This window comes from Bombyx mori, chromosome 7 (genome assembly GCF_030269925.1).
Source record: "Bombyx mori chromosome 7, ASM3026992v2".
Classification (NCBI taxonomy): domain Eukaryota; kingdom Metazoa; phylum Arthropoda; class Insecta; order Lepidoptera; family Bombycidae; genus Bombyx; species Bombyx mori.
In genome coordinates this window covers 10650181-10669231 of record NC_085113.1, presented here as the reverse complement: position 1 = coordinate 10669231, position 19051 = coordinate 10650181, and the positions used below count along the sequence as shown (strand labels likewise).

At 41.3% G+C, this 19051-nt stretch overlaps 1 protein-coding gene across 1 annotated transcript in view; it reads left to right on the top strand.

Annotated features, from left to right (window-relative positions):
* The window catches only part of Gcy (receptor type guanylyl cyclase), a 311036-nt gene that overhangs the window by 50688 nt on the left and 241297 nt on the right, over window positions 1–19051 (top strand). Inside the window, exons 2-3 of the mRNA XM_062669266.1 lie at window positions 3349–3600; window positions 10744–10933. Of these exons, the coding sequence (XP_062525250.1) occupies window positions 3421–3600; window positions 10744–10933 (370 nt within the window). The 5' untranslated portion in view covers window positions 3349–3420. The remainder of the gene's footprint in view (window positions 1–3348; window positions 3601–10743; window positions 10934–19051) is intronic.

The window sequence follows — 19051 nt, the reverse complement described above, 5'->3', positions numbered from 1 at the left end:
TTTGTGATTTTTTGCGTGACCATCAAATTGACATCTTTTTGGTGCAGGAGACCCTGCTTAAGCCCGCGCGCCGCGACCCTAAAATCGCGAACTATAACATGGTTAGGAACGATAGGCTCACTGCTCGTGGTGGTGGTACCGTCATTTACTATAGACGAGCCCTGCACTGCGTCCCACTCGACCCCCCCGCGCTTTCTAACATCGAAGCATCAGTATGCCGAATCTCACTGACTGGACACGCGCCGATCGTTATCGCGTCCGTTTATCTTCCACCGGATAAGATCGTTCTAAGCAGTGATATCGAGGCGCTGCTCGGCATGGGAAGCTCTGTCATTCTGGCGGGCGACCTAAATTGTAAACACGTCAGGTGGAACTCACACACCACAACCCCGAATGGCAGGCGGCTTGACGCGTTAGTCGATGATCTCGCCTTCGATATCGTCGCTCCGCTAACCGCGACTCACTACCCGCTAAATATCGCGCATCGCCCGGATATACTCGACATAGCGTTATTAAAAAACGTAACTCTGCGCTTACACTCGATCGAAGTAGTTTCAGAGTTAGATTCAGACCACCGTCCCGTCGTTATGAAGCTCGGTCGCGCTCCCGATTCCGTTCCCGTCACGAGGACTGTGGTGGATTGGCACACGCTGGGCATCAGCCTGGCTGAATCTGATCCACCATCGCTCCCGTTTAACCCGGACTCTACCCCGTCTCCTCAGGATACCGCTGAAGCCATAGACATCTTAACGTCACACATCACCTCGACATTAGATAGGTCATCGAAACAAGTTGTAGCTGAGGACTTCCTTCACCGCTTCAAATTGTCCGACGATATTAGGGAACTCCTTAGAGCTAAGAACGCCTCGATACGCGCCTACGACAGGTATCCTACCGCGGAAAATCGTATTCGAATGCGTGCCCTACAACGCGACGTAAAGTCTCGCATCGCCGAAGTCCGAGATGCCAGATGGTCTGATTTCTTAGAAGGACTCGCGCCCTCCCAAAGGTCTTACTACCGCTTAGCTCGTACTCTCAAATCGGATACGGTAGTAACTATGCCCCCCCTCGTAGGCCCCTCAGGCCGACTCGCGGCGTTCGATGATGATGAAAAAGCAGAGCTGCTGGCCGATACATTGCAAACCCAGTGCACGCCCAGCACTCAATCCGTGGACCCTGTTCATGTAGAATTAGTAGACAGTGAGGTAGAACGCAGAGCCTCCTTGCCACCCTCGGATGCGTTACCACCCGTCACCCCGATGGAAGTTAAAGACTTGATCAAAGACCTACGTCCTCGCAAGGCTCCCGGTTCCGACGGTATATCTAACCGCGTTATTAAACTTCTACCCGTCCAACTCATCGTGATATTGGCATCTATTTTCAATGCCGCTATGGCGAACTGTATCTTTCCCGCGGTGTGGAAAGAAGCGGACGTTATCGGCATACATAAACCCGGTAAACCAAAAAATCATCCGACGAGCTACCGCCCGATTAGCCTCCTCATGTCTCTAGGCAAACTGTATGAGCGTCTGCTCTACAAACGCCTCAGAGACTTCGTCTCATCCAAGGGCATTCTCATCGATGAACAATTCGGATTCCGTACAAATCACTCATGCGTTCAACAGGTGCACCGCCTCACGGAGCACATTCTTGTGGGGCTTAATCGACCAAAACCGCTATACACGGGAGCTCTCTTCTTCGACGTCGCAAAAGCGTTCGACAAAGTCTGGCACAATGGTTTGATTTTCAAACTATTCAACATGGGCGTGCCGGATAGTCTCGTGCTCATCATACGGGACTTCTTGTCGAACCGCTCTTTTCGATATCGAGTCGAGGGAACCCGCTCCTCCCCACGACCTCTCACAGCTGGAGTCCCGCAAGGCTCTGTCCTCTCACCCCTCCTATTTAGCTTATTCGTCAACGACATTCCCCGGTCGCCGCCGACCCATTTAGCTTTATTCGCCGACGACACGACTGTTTACTATTCTAGTAGAAATAAGTCCCTAATCGCGAAGAAGCTTCAGAGCGCAGCCCTAGCCCTAGGACAGTGGTTCCGAAAATGGCGCATAGACATCAACCCAGCGAAAAGTACTGCGGTGCTATTTCAGAGGGGAAGCTCCACACGGATTTCCTCCCGTATTAGGAGGAGGAATCTCACACCCCCGATTACTCTCTTTAGTCAATCCATACCCTGGGCCAGGAAGGTCAAGTACCTGGGCGTTACCCTGGATGCATCGATGACATTCCGCCCGCATATAAAATCAGTCCGTGACCGTGCCGCGTTTATTCTCGGTAGACTCTATCCCGTGATCTGTAAGCGGAGTAAAATGTCCCTTCGGAACAAGGTGACACTTTACAAAACTTGCATAAGGCCCGTCATGACTTACGCGAGTGTGGTGTTCGCTCACGCGGCCCGCACACACATAGACACCCTTCAATCTCTACAATCCCGCTTTTGCAGGTTAGCCGTCGGAGCTCCGTGGTTCGTGAGGAACGTTGACCTACACGACGACCTGGGCCTCGAATCAATTCGGAAATACATGAAGTCAGCGTCGGAACGATACTTCGATAAGGCTATGCGTCATGATAATCGCCTTATCGTTGCCGCCGCTGACTACTCCCCGAATCCTGATCATGCAGGAGCCAGTCACCGTCGACGCCCTAGACACGTCCTTACGGATCCATCAGATCCAATAACCTTTGCATTAGATGCCTTCAGCTCTAATACTAGGGGCAGGCTTAGGGACCCCGGTAACCGTACTCGTCGAACTCGACAAAGAGGTCGACGTGCAACCTAACCTATGCATCAGCCCGCTGAGTTTCTCGCCGGATCTTCTCAGCGGGTCGCGATTCCGATCCGGTAGTAGATTCATTCGCGAAACAATTGCTCTTGAGTTGTTTGGTCTCCTTCGGAGGCGCTCGGGCAGTTGTTAGCAAATCCCGCCCCTCTTGGCTGAGCCTTTGCTCGCCCACCTGTCCTGGTGAAACTGGAAAGGCCTTCGGGCCACCAGTAAACATTCAATCATAAAAAAAAAAAAAAAAAACAAAAGAGGACAAAAACTATACTTGAGAACTTAAAACTTATATCTCAAGGTGGATGGCGCATTTACGTTGTAGATGTCTATGGGCTCCAGTAGCCATTTAACACCAGGGGGGCTATGAGCTCGTCTTATAAGCAATAAAAAAAACATATTTCTTGTGAGTCGTGAAGATGTGTTGGTATTCTTTCCAAATTTTAAACTTGATTTAATGACTCTACTGTAAAGTTGCAAAAATTTCACTCAACCAATATCAACCCTCGATTTTATATGAGTATAAGAGTATGAACATTATTTTGTTTTGTTTCAGATGCAAATGTCACAGTGTACCTTCGTTAAGTCATGTGCAGTGAAGTGATCGCAATGTGTGGATAACGTGAAAATGTGGTTATCTGTGTTGCTAGTGGTGTGCGCGATCCCTTGGGGTGAATCGCAGAACTGCCGCGGGGAGAAACCTCGGCTCCGCGATTGCGATCGTCTCTGCGACAAGCAGGGCAACTGTAAGATCAAAGCTGCCCTACTTCTCCCGAAGAACATAACGTTCGGAGCGTGTATCGGTGCTGTGAGTATAGACACAATGTAATGTTTCGCGAGTCATTAAGTTATCGCAGTGGTTATAAAAAACAATTGAGACACACATACATAGATACTTACTGGTGGTGGGACGTTTTGTGAGTCCGCACGGGTAGGAACCACCACCCTGCCTATTTCTGCCGTGAAGCAGAAATGTGTTTCTGCTTAACGAGTAGGGCAGCCGTTGTACTGTACTGAAACTCATATCTCAAGGTGGGTGCCGACATTTACGTTGTAGATGTCTATGGGCTCAGGTAACCACTTATCATCAGTTTTTTTTTATTACTTAGATGGGTGGACGAGCTCTCAGCCCACCTACTGTTAAACGGTTACTGGAGCCCATAGACATCTACAACATAAATGCGCCACCCACCTTGAGATATAAGTTCTAAGATCTCAAGTATAGTTACTCATGTGGGCTGTGAGCTCGTTCACAAATATAAGCAATAAAAAAAAACTGGGTAGGTGGCGCCATTATTGATTTCTATCGGCTCCGGTAACCACTTAACACCAGCTTATTCCTAAGTGATAAATATAAAAAAATGCCCAAATTACCAACATTATTAAACCTATGAACGTGTTACGGTAGAGCTGTTCCATGAGCCAGATGTCTAAGTTCCTGCGATATTTTGCCAAATTTATACTTGGTACTTAACGGTTTTCGCTACGGAATCAATGGACTGTGCGTCATACACAAAAGAAAATGTATCAAATGTATTCAGACGAACAATGCCATTTACAAGGCAATGACGTTGAAAGGACTATTACTTAATACACAGTGGAATGAAAAAAAAGACACAAGAATTCTTCACTTTTTCCAAGCGATTGCAAGTATAAGTTGGTGATAAATAATTGTGTAATATATATATGTCGGCGCAAATGTCACTATTTAGTTAACTAAAAATGGTTAAATTTAACTCTTTTCTTAATATTACGCACATCAACAACTGTCTAATAAGACGGTATTCAAGAGGATATATCATTAAGACATACCCCCACTTTCTGCTACAAATACGAGCTATTAAAATAATTCCGACTCGAGCAGCCGACCGGAGCGGAGCTCTCTCTTGTTATCGTTGTACACTTGAAATGTAATAAATGGAGTTCATTGGAAAACTGAGTCTTAATTACTGTTACTATGGAAGGCAATAATAATGATGAGAATGGCGTCAGCAACGTGGACGTCATATATTAAAAACACCACGGTACCAGCCTAATCCGTCGTATATAAATCACTATAGTTACTGTACTGAATATAGTTACTGTTAAGACGGTTCATTTCACGACTGCTTCCCGGGAGAAATAGCCACGGTGTTGGTACCTGATTATGCGCGTTTAAAACATGCTCTACTACCAGTAATGGTCTGATGCAGAGTTGTCATCGACGCTGTCGAACATGAGCAATCTGAAGAGGACAGCCCCATCACTTAAACTGATTTTAAAACTCGTTTGAAGAAGGAAATATTCCGCTCAAGAAACTACAATTATAATTGTGTTTGTTTCGCTTTTCACCAGTCGTAAACAAACTAATTTTACAGCTCAGTCACTACATTATTTCCGATGTTTTGAATGTAGTTTACAGTTTTCGTGATCACGTGGGACGACTAATGTAATTATTCGTTCACATTCAAACATTGTGCTAGTTAATTACCGTCTATTTCGCTATAACAAGTTAACTTTTACTATAAAAATAATTTGTAACTAACTAAAGTATTCAAAGCGCGAGATTGAACTGTAAAAGTATTTTTATTTGTTTATATTTTCCAGAAATAAAAAAAAGTAATAATGTAGAATTCCTATTTGTGGTAATGCGGGCACGTACCAAAATTCCGCCTAATACCTCCACACAGTCATGCATTTCGTTTTGAATTATAGAAAAGCCATTCATTATACACAATACAACTGAGAATTCGCCCCCATCCCTCAAGTCAACTCACGTAATGATGTTTATAGGCCTTTTAACCCAGTAAATTTCTTGGCGGATCTGCTCGCGATTTCGATCCGGTGGTAGATTCAGCGAAACACTAGCTCTATCACGGTGAAGGAATAACATCGTGTAATAAAAATCAAACCCGCAAAATTATAATTTGCGTAATTACTGGTGGTAGGACCTCTTGTGAGTCCGCACGGGTAGGTACCACGACCCTGCCTATTTCTGCCGTGAAGCAGTAATGCGTTTCGGTTTGAAGGGTGGGGCAGCCGGTGTAACTATACTGAGACCTTAGAACTTATATCTCAAGGTGGGTGGCGCATTTATGTCGTAGATGTCTATGGGCCCCAGTAATCACTTAACACCAGGTGGGCTGTGAGCTCGTCCACCCATTTAAGCAATAAAAAAAATGCTAGTGTTAGCAATTCTCTCAGACTGAGCCTGTTACCTCACCTACCTGAGTGGTTCATATAGACCCTTAGGCTACCAATTATACTATATTTTAGGTAAGAAAAAAAAGATAGCCTTTCATTATCAATGTCTCGTTAGCCAATACAAAACAAACAAACCCATCGAAAACAGACATTCCTTATCAATTAGTCTCGACAGTAATAAGCTATCTGCTCAGACATTGAATCATTTCTTTCCATCGTAAAGACAATGATAACCTCGACTCTGTTGAGAATATCGGACGTGGGGTGACTGAATAGTTTATTACATCGCGTTTATTCATGATTAGATCATAGAGACGACGCGATCGTGTCAATGTACACAATATTTGAGTAAATGACGTCTGTTCCGGGAAATCTCTTTCTCTCTTCCTAGTTATTTATCCCAAATTTTGGTGGGGTGAACTTTCCTTAATCTACTCCTCCACTTTGCTCTTTCTTCGATATCCTCGACAGCAACATTGCATTCCCTTTTGTTCGTCAGTATATACTTTCGGCATATACTTCCTTATGTCTTTCATTACTGGTGGTAGGACCTCTTGTGCGTCGGCACGGGTAGGTACCACCTCCACCGCCCTGTCTATTTCTGCCGTGAAGCAGTAATGCGGTTTGGTTTGAAGGGTGGGGCAGCCGTTGTAACTATACTGAGACTTTACAACTTATATCTCAAGGTGTGTGGCGCATTTGCATTGTAGATGTCTATGGGCTCCAGTAACCACTTAACACCAGGTGGGATGTGACCGCCTTTAACCGACTGTGACCGATTTTAACAAAATAACATGAAATATTCATCAATTTCATCGAAGTTAATTAGAAATGCGTTTTAAAATATAACTCCAAACTTACTGATCACATCTTGATTAAATTAGACCACATGAGAAGCACAGCACTTGCAAAAAAACTAAGGAATCAACAAAATTGATTCACGTAGAAAAAAAGTTATTGAAAAAAAGGCGGTCGATAACTTCCAACTCTTTTGAAGTCGGTTAAAAGGGAAACTCCCGGTAGCCTGACGAATATTGTTGAGGGTTTTATTTTAATTTGGGAAGGGTACATTCAAAAGACGAACGCTCGAGGCTCCCAGATATAACTATGTACATACCTATATATACACTGCAAATTACGTCAGGGAACCTTTTAATCACAGATCGATTGTTCTGTTGTAATAATACAATCTCGTGTTACTAAAATATCCATAAACCGATAACGGATCTATCTATACCTTTTTATGCAAAATTAAAATGTACTTTTATTTTATTTCTTTCTGGTATTATTACTGGTAGCCTAAGGGGTTATTTTAACTACGCCTGGACGGGTAGGTGAGCTCAAGCCCTAGTAATAGCCAAGAATATATCCACCGCCTCACAGGTAGACCAGCTTTCAGCCCACCTGATTGATTATATTATATTTTTAGCAACGGCTTAATAATTTGAATAAATAAAAAAATACAAAAGTGGGTTGGAACGATCGACACAGAATATTAAATCTAAGACAAGTGAACGCTGCGCGCGCTTCCAGCAAAAGTGATCCGAGGTGGCGTGATATCCTCGCTGGTCGGTCGGTTGCCCCTCCAGATGACGAGTTGCCCCTCCAGATGACGTCACGAGTCCACGTGAGTGCTCGTCGTCAATGGCTCCGCCCATCGACTTTGACTTAAGAGGAAGTCGCCTCTAATACGGCCTCTCCTGACTGGTGGACGTCCACGTTCACCTCGATGTCATGACCGTCTTCAATCTCTGACGATGCAGGACTCACTGTGTGCACAGCGTTGCTATCGGGGTGTTCTATGATATCGTCATAGAAATAGATTGTTTGCATTACAATCATGATTTTGGTACCATGAACCATTAGTAAAAGTTAGTAGTTCTTGTGAGCATTTTACATCACATTTCAGTGTGTTCATGTATAGTAGGCTCTTGTTGAGTTACGTTAGATGTACTGACGACACGGCACTGTTACCATATCGGGTGTATAATATACTGTGAGAGTAAAGTCTGGTTGACATGGCCAAGTTAACATGTCAAGCTAATACACTCGTAACGTGAACTGCGTTACCACGTCACACCTTTACGTGAACTTTGTTACCACGTCATAACATATACGTGAACTAGGTTACCACGGTACAACATCTACGTGAACTATGTTACCACGTAAATCTCTGCGTGAACTATGTTACCACGTTCCAACATCTACGTGAACTATGTTACCACGTAAATCTCTGCGTGAACTATGTTACCACGTTACAACATCTACGTGAACTATGTTACCACGTAAATCTCTGCGAGCATGCAGTCAACCCCAAGAATGTTTGACATTACGCGTCACTGGTGACTCAACTAGTGCCTGAACCCTACGAGGACTCGGCCTAACCTGACCTCCACCAAAAATTAAATCAACTCGTGAATCTGTAGACTAGCGTTCGCGAGTCAACCAGAGGGCCCATTATGCCCCGTATCATTATTAAAGTTCCGAGTTTGTCAGTCAGACCTCTGACCATCTTAATACAGAGCAACGATCTCCTGGCGCACTCGACGTATGAGGCAAAGCAATCTGATGCTAATTGCATAGCATTATAAAGAATATTGGCATACTCTAACTTTCGCGGACACAACGGCTTAAAGTCTTTTACGAAGTTACCCCACGTCTGGTCACTAGACAATCACACGTGTAACCAAGTACGCTCATCACTCTTAAGACAGCCCAAAACTCGTGACAAATACTCAGTGCCTTCCCAGTTAAGGATCTAGTCCATTCTACTTCCTTACACAATGTGTCTATGTATTACACGGCAGGGTAAAACTTAGAAATAAAGTAACCATGAGCTCGATCTGAATTTACGAATCTAATGGATTCGGTTAACTTCCGTGCTGATGTGGTAGTTGCCTTTTTATTGTCACAACGCGTGGTGGAACTATTTTACATCTATTCTCAAACGCGGGTACAATCGACACGGCGATGGAACAACACGGCGTCCCGTTTGCATGATCACCGACCTGGACAGTCGGACTGTTGTCTAATTGACGTATTGATGGAGTGTGCCGACTAGTAACATTTTGAACCCTTCGAATGTTATTTTCACCCATCGAAACTGAGCATTCAGTCTCCAGCATGTTCTATCGCGTCAATAAAAATAGACCGTAAGGTCGGTTGTGATAAAGTCGTTGAGCTAGTTACTTGGTGATTTATTACATTTCATAAGAGGGTATCCGACAAAAAAAATCTACTTCGCACCAAGAATCGATATCATTAACGCTGGGGTCAAAATTAGAAATATAAAAATGGTTCGACCTTACTTTGGACAGTGCACTTAATGCTCCGATGATCCTGTCTGTAGCGTCGTACGCGCGGGACTCTGACGGCGGCGGTGATGTGATTCCCAACGCCACCACGGGTCCGGCGCCACCACCGTCCGCGGTCGAGGGACGTGCGTCTTCTATCTGCGACCTTCACATTTGAGTTTTAAGCAATTAAACGCGCCAATATTATTCTCCAATATTGGTCTCGAACATTCGGCGAATGCGAGCGTCCTCCTACCCTGCTTCCAGTTACACGTATATCGGTCATTACGTTGTTAATTTAATGCAAATTTTAAAAATAAACTGTACGCCAGGATAACCCAAAAGCGGATAGGGCACAAGCCCTATCCCACTTCTGATTTTAGCAACGGCTTAATAATTTGAATAAATAAAAAAATACAAAAGTGGGTTGGAACGATCGACACAGAATATTAAATCTAAGACAAGTGAACGCTGCGCGCGCTTCCAGCAAAAGTGATCCGAGGTGGCGTGATATCCTCGCTGGTCGGTCGGTTGCCCCTCCAGATGACGAGTTGCCCCTCCAGATGACGTCACGAGTCCACGTGAGTGCTCGTCGTCAATGGCTCCGCCCATCGACTTTGACTTAAGAGGAAGTCGCCTCTAATAATATGATATTGAGTGATAGCTGGAGTCCATAGACATCTACAACGTAAATGCGCCACCCACCTTGAGATATAAGTTCTATGGTCTCAAGTATAGTTGAAGTGAGTGGCAGAAATACGCAGAATATTAATACGGCCTATGATCCATTCTTCCAATTTTTAACGGAGCACCTCGCGCCACTGGAGCGGAATTTATTCATACTATCTGGAACCTCTGCGTTTATTCATAGTGCGTTGCTTTTAGGCATTAAACCAACCAATCCCGAAAATTTTCTAATGAAATAAGTACTCAACAAATGTTCACGATTGACTTCCACGGTGAAGGAATAACACCGTGTAATAAAAATCAACCGGCAAAATTATAATTTGCGTAATCACTGGTGGTAGGACCTCTTGGACTTCGCACGAATAGGTACCACCACCCTGCCTATTTCTGCCGTTAAGCAGTAATGCGTTTTGGTTTGAAGGGTGGGGCAGCCGTTGTAACTATACGGAGACCTTAGAACTTATATCTCAAGGTGGGTGGCGCATTTACGTTGTAGATGTCTATGGGCTCCAGTAACCACTTAACACCAGGTGGACTGTGAGATCGTCCACCCATCTAAGCAATAAAAAAAAATAGTAGGCGTTACTCTTACCGGCGTAACAATACTATTTGGAGATTGCATTACGCTGGCATAGTACTTAAAAAGAGTTGCCACTCTTTCTCCTACGCATCCTTTTACGGAAACCATGAGATTAGATAGGATGATGCTCTCCCTCCCTCCCTCCTTCCTCCCCCTAAGACATCATGCAGTGACGAATCACGAACTGATCTAGTAAATCGATACACAGGTGGAGCCAGTGTTGGAGCTGGCTATGCAGCATCCGGCGGTCCAGGATGCCTTTCCCTCGTGGGTCGGCTTCGAGTGGCAGACTTATGACGTCACAGATTGCGATGCAGCATATGCTGTCATTTCCGCCATCGACGCGTATAACGACTGCGCCCATGTCTTCCTCGGTCCCGCCTGTGATTTCGCATTAGGTAAGTGGAATAGTTTTGACAAATATTTAAATACTAGGTAGCTATTATTGTGAGCTAGTTTTTCTGTCTCATGTCACACGGTATGCAGCATTCAAGATTATTAACATCATCATCATCATCTTAGGCCTTACAGCCCAGAGCAGTTTCCCAGGGTTCCCACCCTGCTCTGTTCAAGCTTAGAGCACGACCTCAAAGCTATCGGTGTCAGGAACTGGAAGGAGCTTTTATTATGCCCTTCATACAAACAAGTTTTCGTGTCTGATTGTACTCAGTGTTTTCGTATCGAGAGTGATATGATTATGCCGATTATGCTCACGATTGAATTCCACGATGTAGAGATTATATCAAGTTATCCAACCACAGCACAGATAATTATGCTTAATTATTCGTACCGACTTCTTGTCAAATTCTGCCGCGAAGGAGACTTGCATTCTTGTTTGATGGATTGGATATTCATTATGCAGTGCAATGGAGTCACTTACCTCCTTAAGACTAAACTATTATTAATTTATTACTTAAACTATTATTTATTTTTCATTTTTAAGTTGAATTTCAATTTTTTCCATTTATTTTTTCAATTTTTTTAAACATTGAATTGTCATCGTTCCTTAATAAGTATACCAAATTTCGAATTAATCCGAAGTTTTGAAGGGGGTCAAAATCATGTTCAAATATTCCGTTATATACTAGCATACATACGTCTGAAGCTAATAAAAGCGTATTAAAAAGATGACAAAATGTCTAAAATTTCAAATAAACCTTTTATGATGTTTTTAAAATTTGCACGTAGAATCTGAGAACACTATATAATAATCTTTTTATTGTAGTTCTAACACAATACTCAGTAACTTTGCACCTTTGTTGATACAGCTAGGGACTTTAGTTAAGAAACTTAAGTGAAACTAACTTATTGTTTGTGATTTTGCAGCGTGAGTTTTCATTGGGTAAGCTTTGAGTTAAAGAAAATATAGGTTGTGTTTTTCTCAAAACTAGAGGTCCCGTAGTAGTCAAAATTCGACTATGATTAATTGGAATTATAAGTTTGTACACTATTATGATTGTATTTTATACTTCTATAATCACAAATTTCGCCAAGACTACAATATAAAAAATATTAACAAAGACAAACAATATTTAATCTCAATTTGACAACAGACGTCAAGAACAAAAGTTTGACAATAAATAGTATGCATGCGTGTGTGCGTCAAATTCATGGTATGTAGTATGTGTAATGTTTTCTTTATTGATTTAATGTATCTTTTATGCATTATTTAAAAAAAAATATTAGCATTGTGTACTTGTTCTCTATATTCTCTATAAGTGTGGAAAATTTCATACTCCTCCGTCCGCGCAATTTTCGTAAAAAAGGATACAAAGTTTTTGCTTCACGTATTAATGTATAGATAGAAGTCAATACTTCCTATTAACTTGTCAGTTTTGTGGCAAATAATCATTTGATGTAAAATTATATAGGACCAGATGTTGCGATACTCCTAAATCTGTTAGTATTTTCCACAGGTGATTCTATTTGACGCAATCAAAGGCTTTACTGTAATCAATAAAAAATATGACCATCGGGGTGCCGAACTCATAAGACCTCTCGATAAGCTGCCTTTTTTTCCTACCTATGCTAATTATCTCCTTTAACCGAAGATCGGGTTCAGTGGCGAGCTTTGGGGGAGGCCTATGTTCAGCAGTGGACTGCCGCAGGCTGATGATAATGATGATGTTGATAGCCTTGAGAGGCTGTTTCAGCTTCGCCCTAACATGTAGGTGAGCTCACGGGGCTCAAATCGGAGTGTTGCTAACACTGACCCTGCAAGAGCAGTGCTTCGCCAGAATCTACCACCGAATCGGAAACGCGCCCCACTGAGAATATCCAGTGAGAAACTCAGTGGGCTGTATCTGTGGGTTAATTCGCTCGTCGAGCCTTTCCAATCTAATATTTCTCTTTCGTTCCATTTCTTTTTCTGTTACGAAAATTATCAAACTTGATAAGACGAGGAGTTCAAGGTTGAACTAATTGCGTTTGTGATATGAAGTATTTTTAATTTTTTTATTTTTCTTTAGCTTAGATGGGTGGACGAGCTCACATGCCACCTGGTGTTAAGTGGTTACTGGAGCCCATGGACATCTACAACGTAAACGCGCCACCCACCTTGAGATATAAATTCTAACGTCTCTTACACGGCTGCCCCACCCTTCAGGCCGGAACGCATTACTGCTTCATGGCAGAAATGGGCAGGGTGGTGGTACCCACCCGCGCGTACTCACAAGAGGTCCTACCACCAGTAATTACGCAAATTATATTTTTTTGTGGCAGAATTCACGTTGTGGTGATTAAGGACTCCAGTAACCACTTCACATCAGACGAGCGATGAGCTCGTTCACGCATCTACGTAATAAAATAAAAAAGAAGCTAAAAAAACAAAACTTCAAATTGTTATTACACTGTTATTACTTATCTCGCTTTAATAAGCTCACCGCATCTTGTAATAAGATAATTAGTTGACACACTTAATGATTTATGTGCGTAATTAATTAAAACGTTAGTAGCTTCACAGGTATTATGTGTTGCAAATTTATAAAAACTAGTGGTCCCGCAGTAGTCGAAATTCGACTATAATTAATTGGAATTGTAGGTTTGTACACTATTTTGATTGTATTTTATACTTCTATAATCACAAATTTCGCCAAGACTACATTATAAAAAATATTAACAAAGACAAACAATAAATAATCTATTCTCAATTTGACAACAGACGTCAAGAACAAAAGTTTGCCAATAAATAGTATGCATGCGTGTGTGCGTCAAATACATGGTATGTAGTGTGTGTAATGTTTTCTTTATTGATTTAATGTATGTTTTATGCATTATTTAAAAAAAAAATAGCATTGTGCACTTCTTCTCTATATTCTCTATAAGTGTGCAAAATTTCATACTCCTCCATCCGCGCAATTTTCGTAAAAAGGGATACAAAGTTTTTGCTTCACGTATTAATATATAGATAGAAGTCAATACTTCCTATTAACTTGTCAGTTTTGTGGCAAATAATCATTTGATGTAAAATTATATAGGACCAGATGTTGCGATACTCCTAAATCTGTTAGTATTTTCCACAGGTGATTCTATTTGACGCAATCAAAGGCTTTACTGTAATCAATAAAAAATATGACCATCGGGGTGCCGAACTCATAAGACCTCTCGATAAGCTGCCTTTTTCTTCTCTATATTCTCTATAAGTGTGCAAAATTTCATACTCCTCCATCCGCGCAATTTTCGTAAAAAGGGATACAAAGTTTTTGCTTCACGTATTAATATATAGATAAGAGGTATGTTTATATTCCACAGCGATTTTCAATTTAAATTACGTATGCGAGCTTTCCGTTAGTTTTTTTTTTCTATTTTTAAATTAAGTTTTTGCGGAAATATTTACGCGGGACTCTATCGCGACTGATGTAGGCAGGATAGACCCGCGCTGGTTAACAATGCTAACAGTAAAAATCTATTCGTTGGACATTTATTACTGGTGATAGGACGTCTTGTGAGTCTGCACGAGTAGATGCTTCCTCCTTGCGTCAATAATCCTCAATGATGAGGCTGATGATCTCAATGAGACTTTCTTGAGAAAATACATAATATGATGGGGTCCTGCATCCTTCCATGGTGCCTATTACTGTAGTGAATCGGTAATGCGTTTCGGTTTCAAGGGCGGGGCAACCGTTGTATTGTAAAAACTGAGATCTTAGATATCTCAGGGTAGGTGGCGGTATTTACGTTGTAGATATCTATGAGCTCCGGTTACCACTTAGACATCAGGTGGGCCGCGAGCTCGTCCACTCATTTACTGGCTTTAAGGCTGGTAAGGCTGTAAGGCTGGTTCCATGGTGTTCTTAAAATGATGACGTCAGCGTTGATGACGCCATTCTCTTCATCATTATCATTGCCTTCCATATTGACAGTAATTAAGAGTCACTTTTCCAATGAATTCCATTTATTCCACTTCAAGTGTACAGCGATAGCAACAGAGAGCTCCGCTCCGTTAGACTGTTCGAGCCAGAATGTTTTGTACGACAATAGTCACTCGTATTTGAAGGAGAAAGTCGGGGCAGCATAGTCATGAATTCTCTTGAATACCGTCTTAAACAGTTGTTGACATGCGTAACATCAAGGAAACAGTTAATTTTAACTATTTCCAGTTAATTAAATAGTGACATTCGGTAACATCTATGCTAATATTATAAAGAGGAAAGATTTGTTTGTTTGTTTGTTTCGAATAGGCTCCGAAACTACTGGACCGATTTGAAAAATTTTTTTTCCATTAGAAGCCGATATTGTCCCTGATGAACATAGGCAACTTTTTTTTTTTTTTTTTTTATATATATATTTTTTTTGCTTCATGTGTGTTTTAATGTTTCCGAAGCGAAGCGAGGGCGGGTCGCTAGTATATAATATATTAAAAGCTACACAAACATACAAAATACAATTTCTAATTTAGAAAATCTCTTTATCCATATTTATATACGTACTAAAGTAGTGTTAGTCAGTAAGCCCAAGACTAGGTCTTGGGAATTTTCGTAAACGTATGTATGTGCTTTGGTAAAGTGTATTAACTTTTATTTATTACACATACTAATTGGCCTTGGCCGTTATAAGATCCAAGTATCTTTGTACAGTAATCCAATTCAGTAACTACTTGTCCAAAGATCAAGGTTGGTATCAAATTTTGCTTTCTATAACAACGTGGATCCATTCATCCATTCCATCCAATGTGTTCGAATAGTATGTGTATCGTGCAAGGGCCTTATTGTATGTAGAATGTGGCTAGAATATAAATCGTGGGAGTTTGAATAGGGCCAGATGAATAGCTTTATCACTAATATTATCTTGTGAAGAGAAGCGAATATGGAGAAAAAATATTTTTATATTGCCTACCGTGTCTCGTTTAATCACCTTTGTGGGCAGATTTTATTTTTGCGTTGATGGGGTTTGGTGCGTTAATGACCCATTTGCTATTAAAAAATTTGAGATTTGAGATTTGAAGGGGTTTTAAATTATATTGTGTAAGAGGTGTCCTTTAAATCGAAACGCATTTATCAGGACACATTGCGGTAGAAATAGGCAGGATGATGGTAACTGGTTTGTCTTAAGGATTTTGACTAAAAGCTATAAAAATCCTTAACTTTTTTTTTATTGCTTTCGTGGATGGACGTCCTCAGAGCCCACCTGGTGTTAAATGGTTACTGGAGCCCATAGACATCTACAATGTAAATGCGTCACCCACCTTGAGATATAAGTTCTAAGGTCTAAGATATAAGTATGTATTTTCTTTTGAATAAATTGTTACCTATCTGATTGTTCGGGCTTGTCGCAATACTCGATACGAGTACTTTTTTTATTGCTTAGATGTGTGCACGAGCTCACAGCCCACCTGGTGTTAAGTGATTACTGGAGCAAATAAAAATCTACAATGTAAAAGCGCCACCCACCTTGAGACACAACTTCTAAGGTCTCTGTGTAGTTACAACGGCTGCCCCACCCAAACCGAAACGCATTACTACTTCACGGCAGAAATAGGCAGGCCACCACCCTGCCTACCCATGCGGACTCACAAGAGGTCTTACTACCAGTAAAGACTGTCTCACTGGGCATATTATCAGTTTGTTCTTCTTCATTTTAGCGTATAAATTATAAAAATAAAAAGCTAATTTTACGGTGTAATACTATTTTCATTTCCGATGTAGTTAATTGTTTTACCACAACGTTCAAATGTCGACGGATAATGCATTTTCTCCGTCTGTTTTTAGCTGAAAAAACTTCAACATCTACTCGTATACACGTCATATTTACGTGGTAAATGAATTTTTTTTTAAAATGTTCTTGAATTTCGTAAAGAAGCAAAGGTCGAGCAGTATTGGAATGACTGGTCGTTCGTGATCACGAACTTCTTCTTCTGAGTCGGTCTCTTCTTTACTAAAGATCGTGTCTAATTTGAAATGCGGACCACTCGAAGCATAATGCTTCCCCACGTCTTCCTATCCTCGGCGGTTTTTATAACCTCGGTTATTGGTAGGCCTGTGAGCGTCTTTACTAGATCATACCAGCGGGTAGGTGAGCGCCCGCGTGATCTTCTCCCGTCAGCCTGACCAACTACCGTCAGCACGAACACTATGGAATATTTAAAACGTATTTAACGAAATGTTAAAATAAAAATCTCCTCGTCATTCTCGCGTCGTTTTCTCGCTGCTTAGGGTCGTCGCCATCATGTTCAGACAGGTTTTATTTTTTATTAGGTCTTTCCAGCGTTTCCGATCATTGGACGCGTGAAGGACTGGAAAATGAAAATTATTACGTACTAATTATAACTAGTAGTTCCGCAATAGTCGAAATTCGACTATAATTAATTGAAATTATATGTTTGAATATTATAATAGTCTTCGACCATAGTACCTTCTTCTATTGTCACAGATTTTGCCAAGACTGCACTATAGATAAATAATATTAAAGATAAACAATATATTAACTTATTCTTTATTTGACCACAGACTTTGAGCAATAACAAAAGTTTGACAATAAACACAGAGTGTCTATATGTTTGTGCGTCAAATACAATATTTGTGTGTCAAATACATTGTAGTATGTGTAATATTTTTTTTATTGATTTAATGTATTATTAATGCATTATTTTAAAAAAATATTAGCATTCTGCACTCCTTCTCTATATTCTCCTTAAGTGTGAGAAGTTTCGTACTCCTCCGTCCGCGCAATTTTCGTAAAAAGGGGTACAAAGTTTTTGCTTCACGTATTAATCTATAGATATTAGATTACAAGCACTGTAACAAGACTCGGTCTTAGGCGTTTTGGGTCGCATACTTTTAATTAGAACACAAAACAAAAATCTTAAGGCACGGGTAATCTTTCTCAATGTAAGGTTTACTCGATAAATCTTTGTCGGGTATCCCCCTGAGGCTCCGAAAGCCAAGCTAATTCAAAATCCGAGGCTTTTTAGGGTAACAGGCTCCGAAACACTATATCGAGTAAATGGGCTGGAATAATATGAGAACGCTTGCGAAAATAATCTATACATACAAATAAACTTTATATGTATAGATTTATTCGTTGTGTCAAACATTGAAAAAAAGTACTTAAAAAAATGAGCAATATTTTCTTATGAAATTGATACCATCCTGCCGGATTTTAACACCAGCATTGTCGCGTTGTTCAATAAGAGTACACCGGTCGTCTTATTCTATAATCCACGACGGCTTCAGTAGACAAACTGACATTAAAAAATTCTAATAAATTTGCACCAAAAAGGGAACCCTAATAACAGTTTGTAATGATTCCACTGAATGATGTATTCGCTTGAGTTTCGCAGCTGGCCCAATTTATGCGAAGTCGTCGCAGTCTAAAGGATAAGACGTCCGGTGCATTCGTATGTAGCGATGCAACGGTGTTCGACTCCCGCAGGCGGCTATCAATTTTTCTAATGAAATACGTACTTAATTGATTCACGATTGACTTCCACGGTGAAGTAATAACATCGTGTAATAAAAATCAAACCCGCAAAATTATAATTTGCGTAATCATAGGTGGTAGTATCTCTTGGGAGTCCGCACGGGTAGGTACCACCGCCTTGCTTATTTCCGCCGTGAAGCAGTAATGCGTTTCGGTTTGAAGAGTGGGGCAGCCGTTGTAACTATACTGAGACCTTAGAACTTAAATCTCAAGATGGGTGGCGCATTTACGTTGAAGATGTCTATGGGCTCCAGTAACCAATTAGCACCAGGTGGGCTGTGAGCTCGTCCACCCATCTGAGCAATAAAACAGAAAAAAAACGCCTGTCTTCGTCCTGATAAAATGTTTACTCTTGCCATTGCGGTTCCTCCAAGAGATTGATTGGCCCTCTTATATTGTCGACGATCTTGGGTAGCGACTTTAATGTGCCTATTTATTTTACACGGTATTTCGAACACCACCGCATTCCAGTAAGACGTGGTCTGCTCTTCCATCAGACAACTTGTAGACTTTGTAAGGGCGTGTACGCAGCGTGAAACAAAACTCAAAAAAATAAATAATGGTTTAAAAAAACTAACAAAATATACTTTTATAGAAAA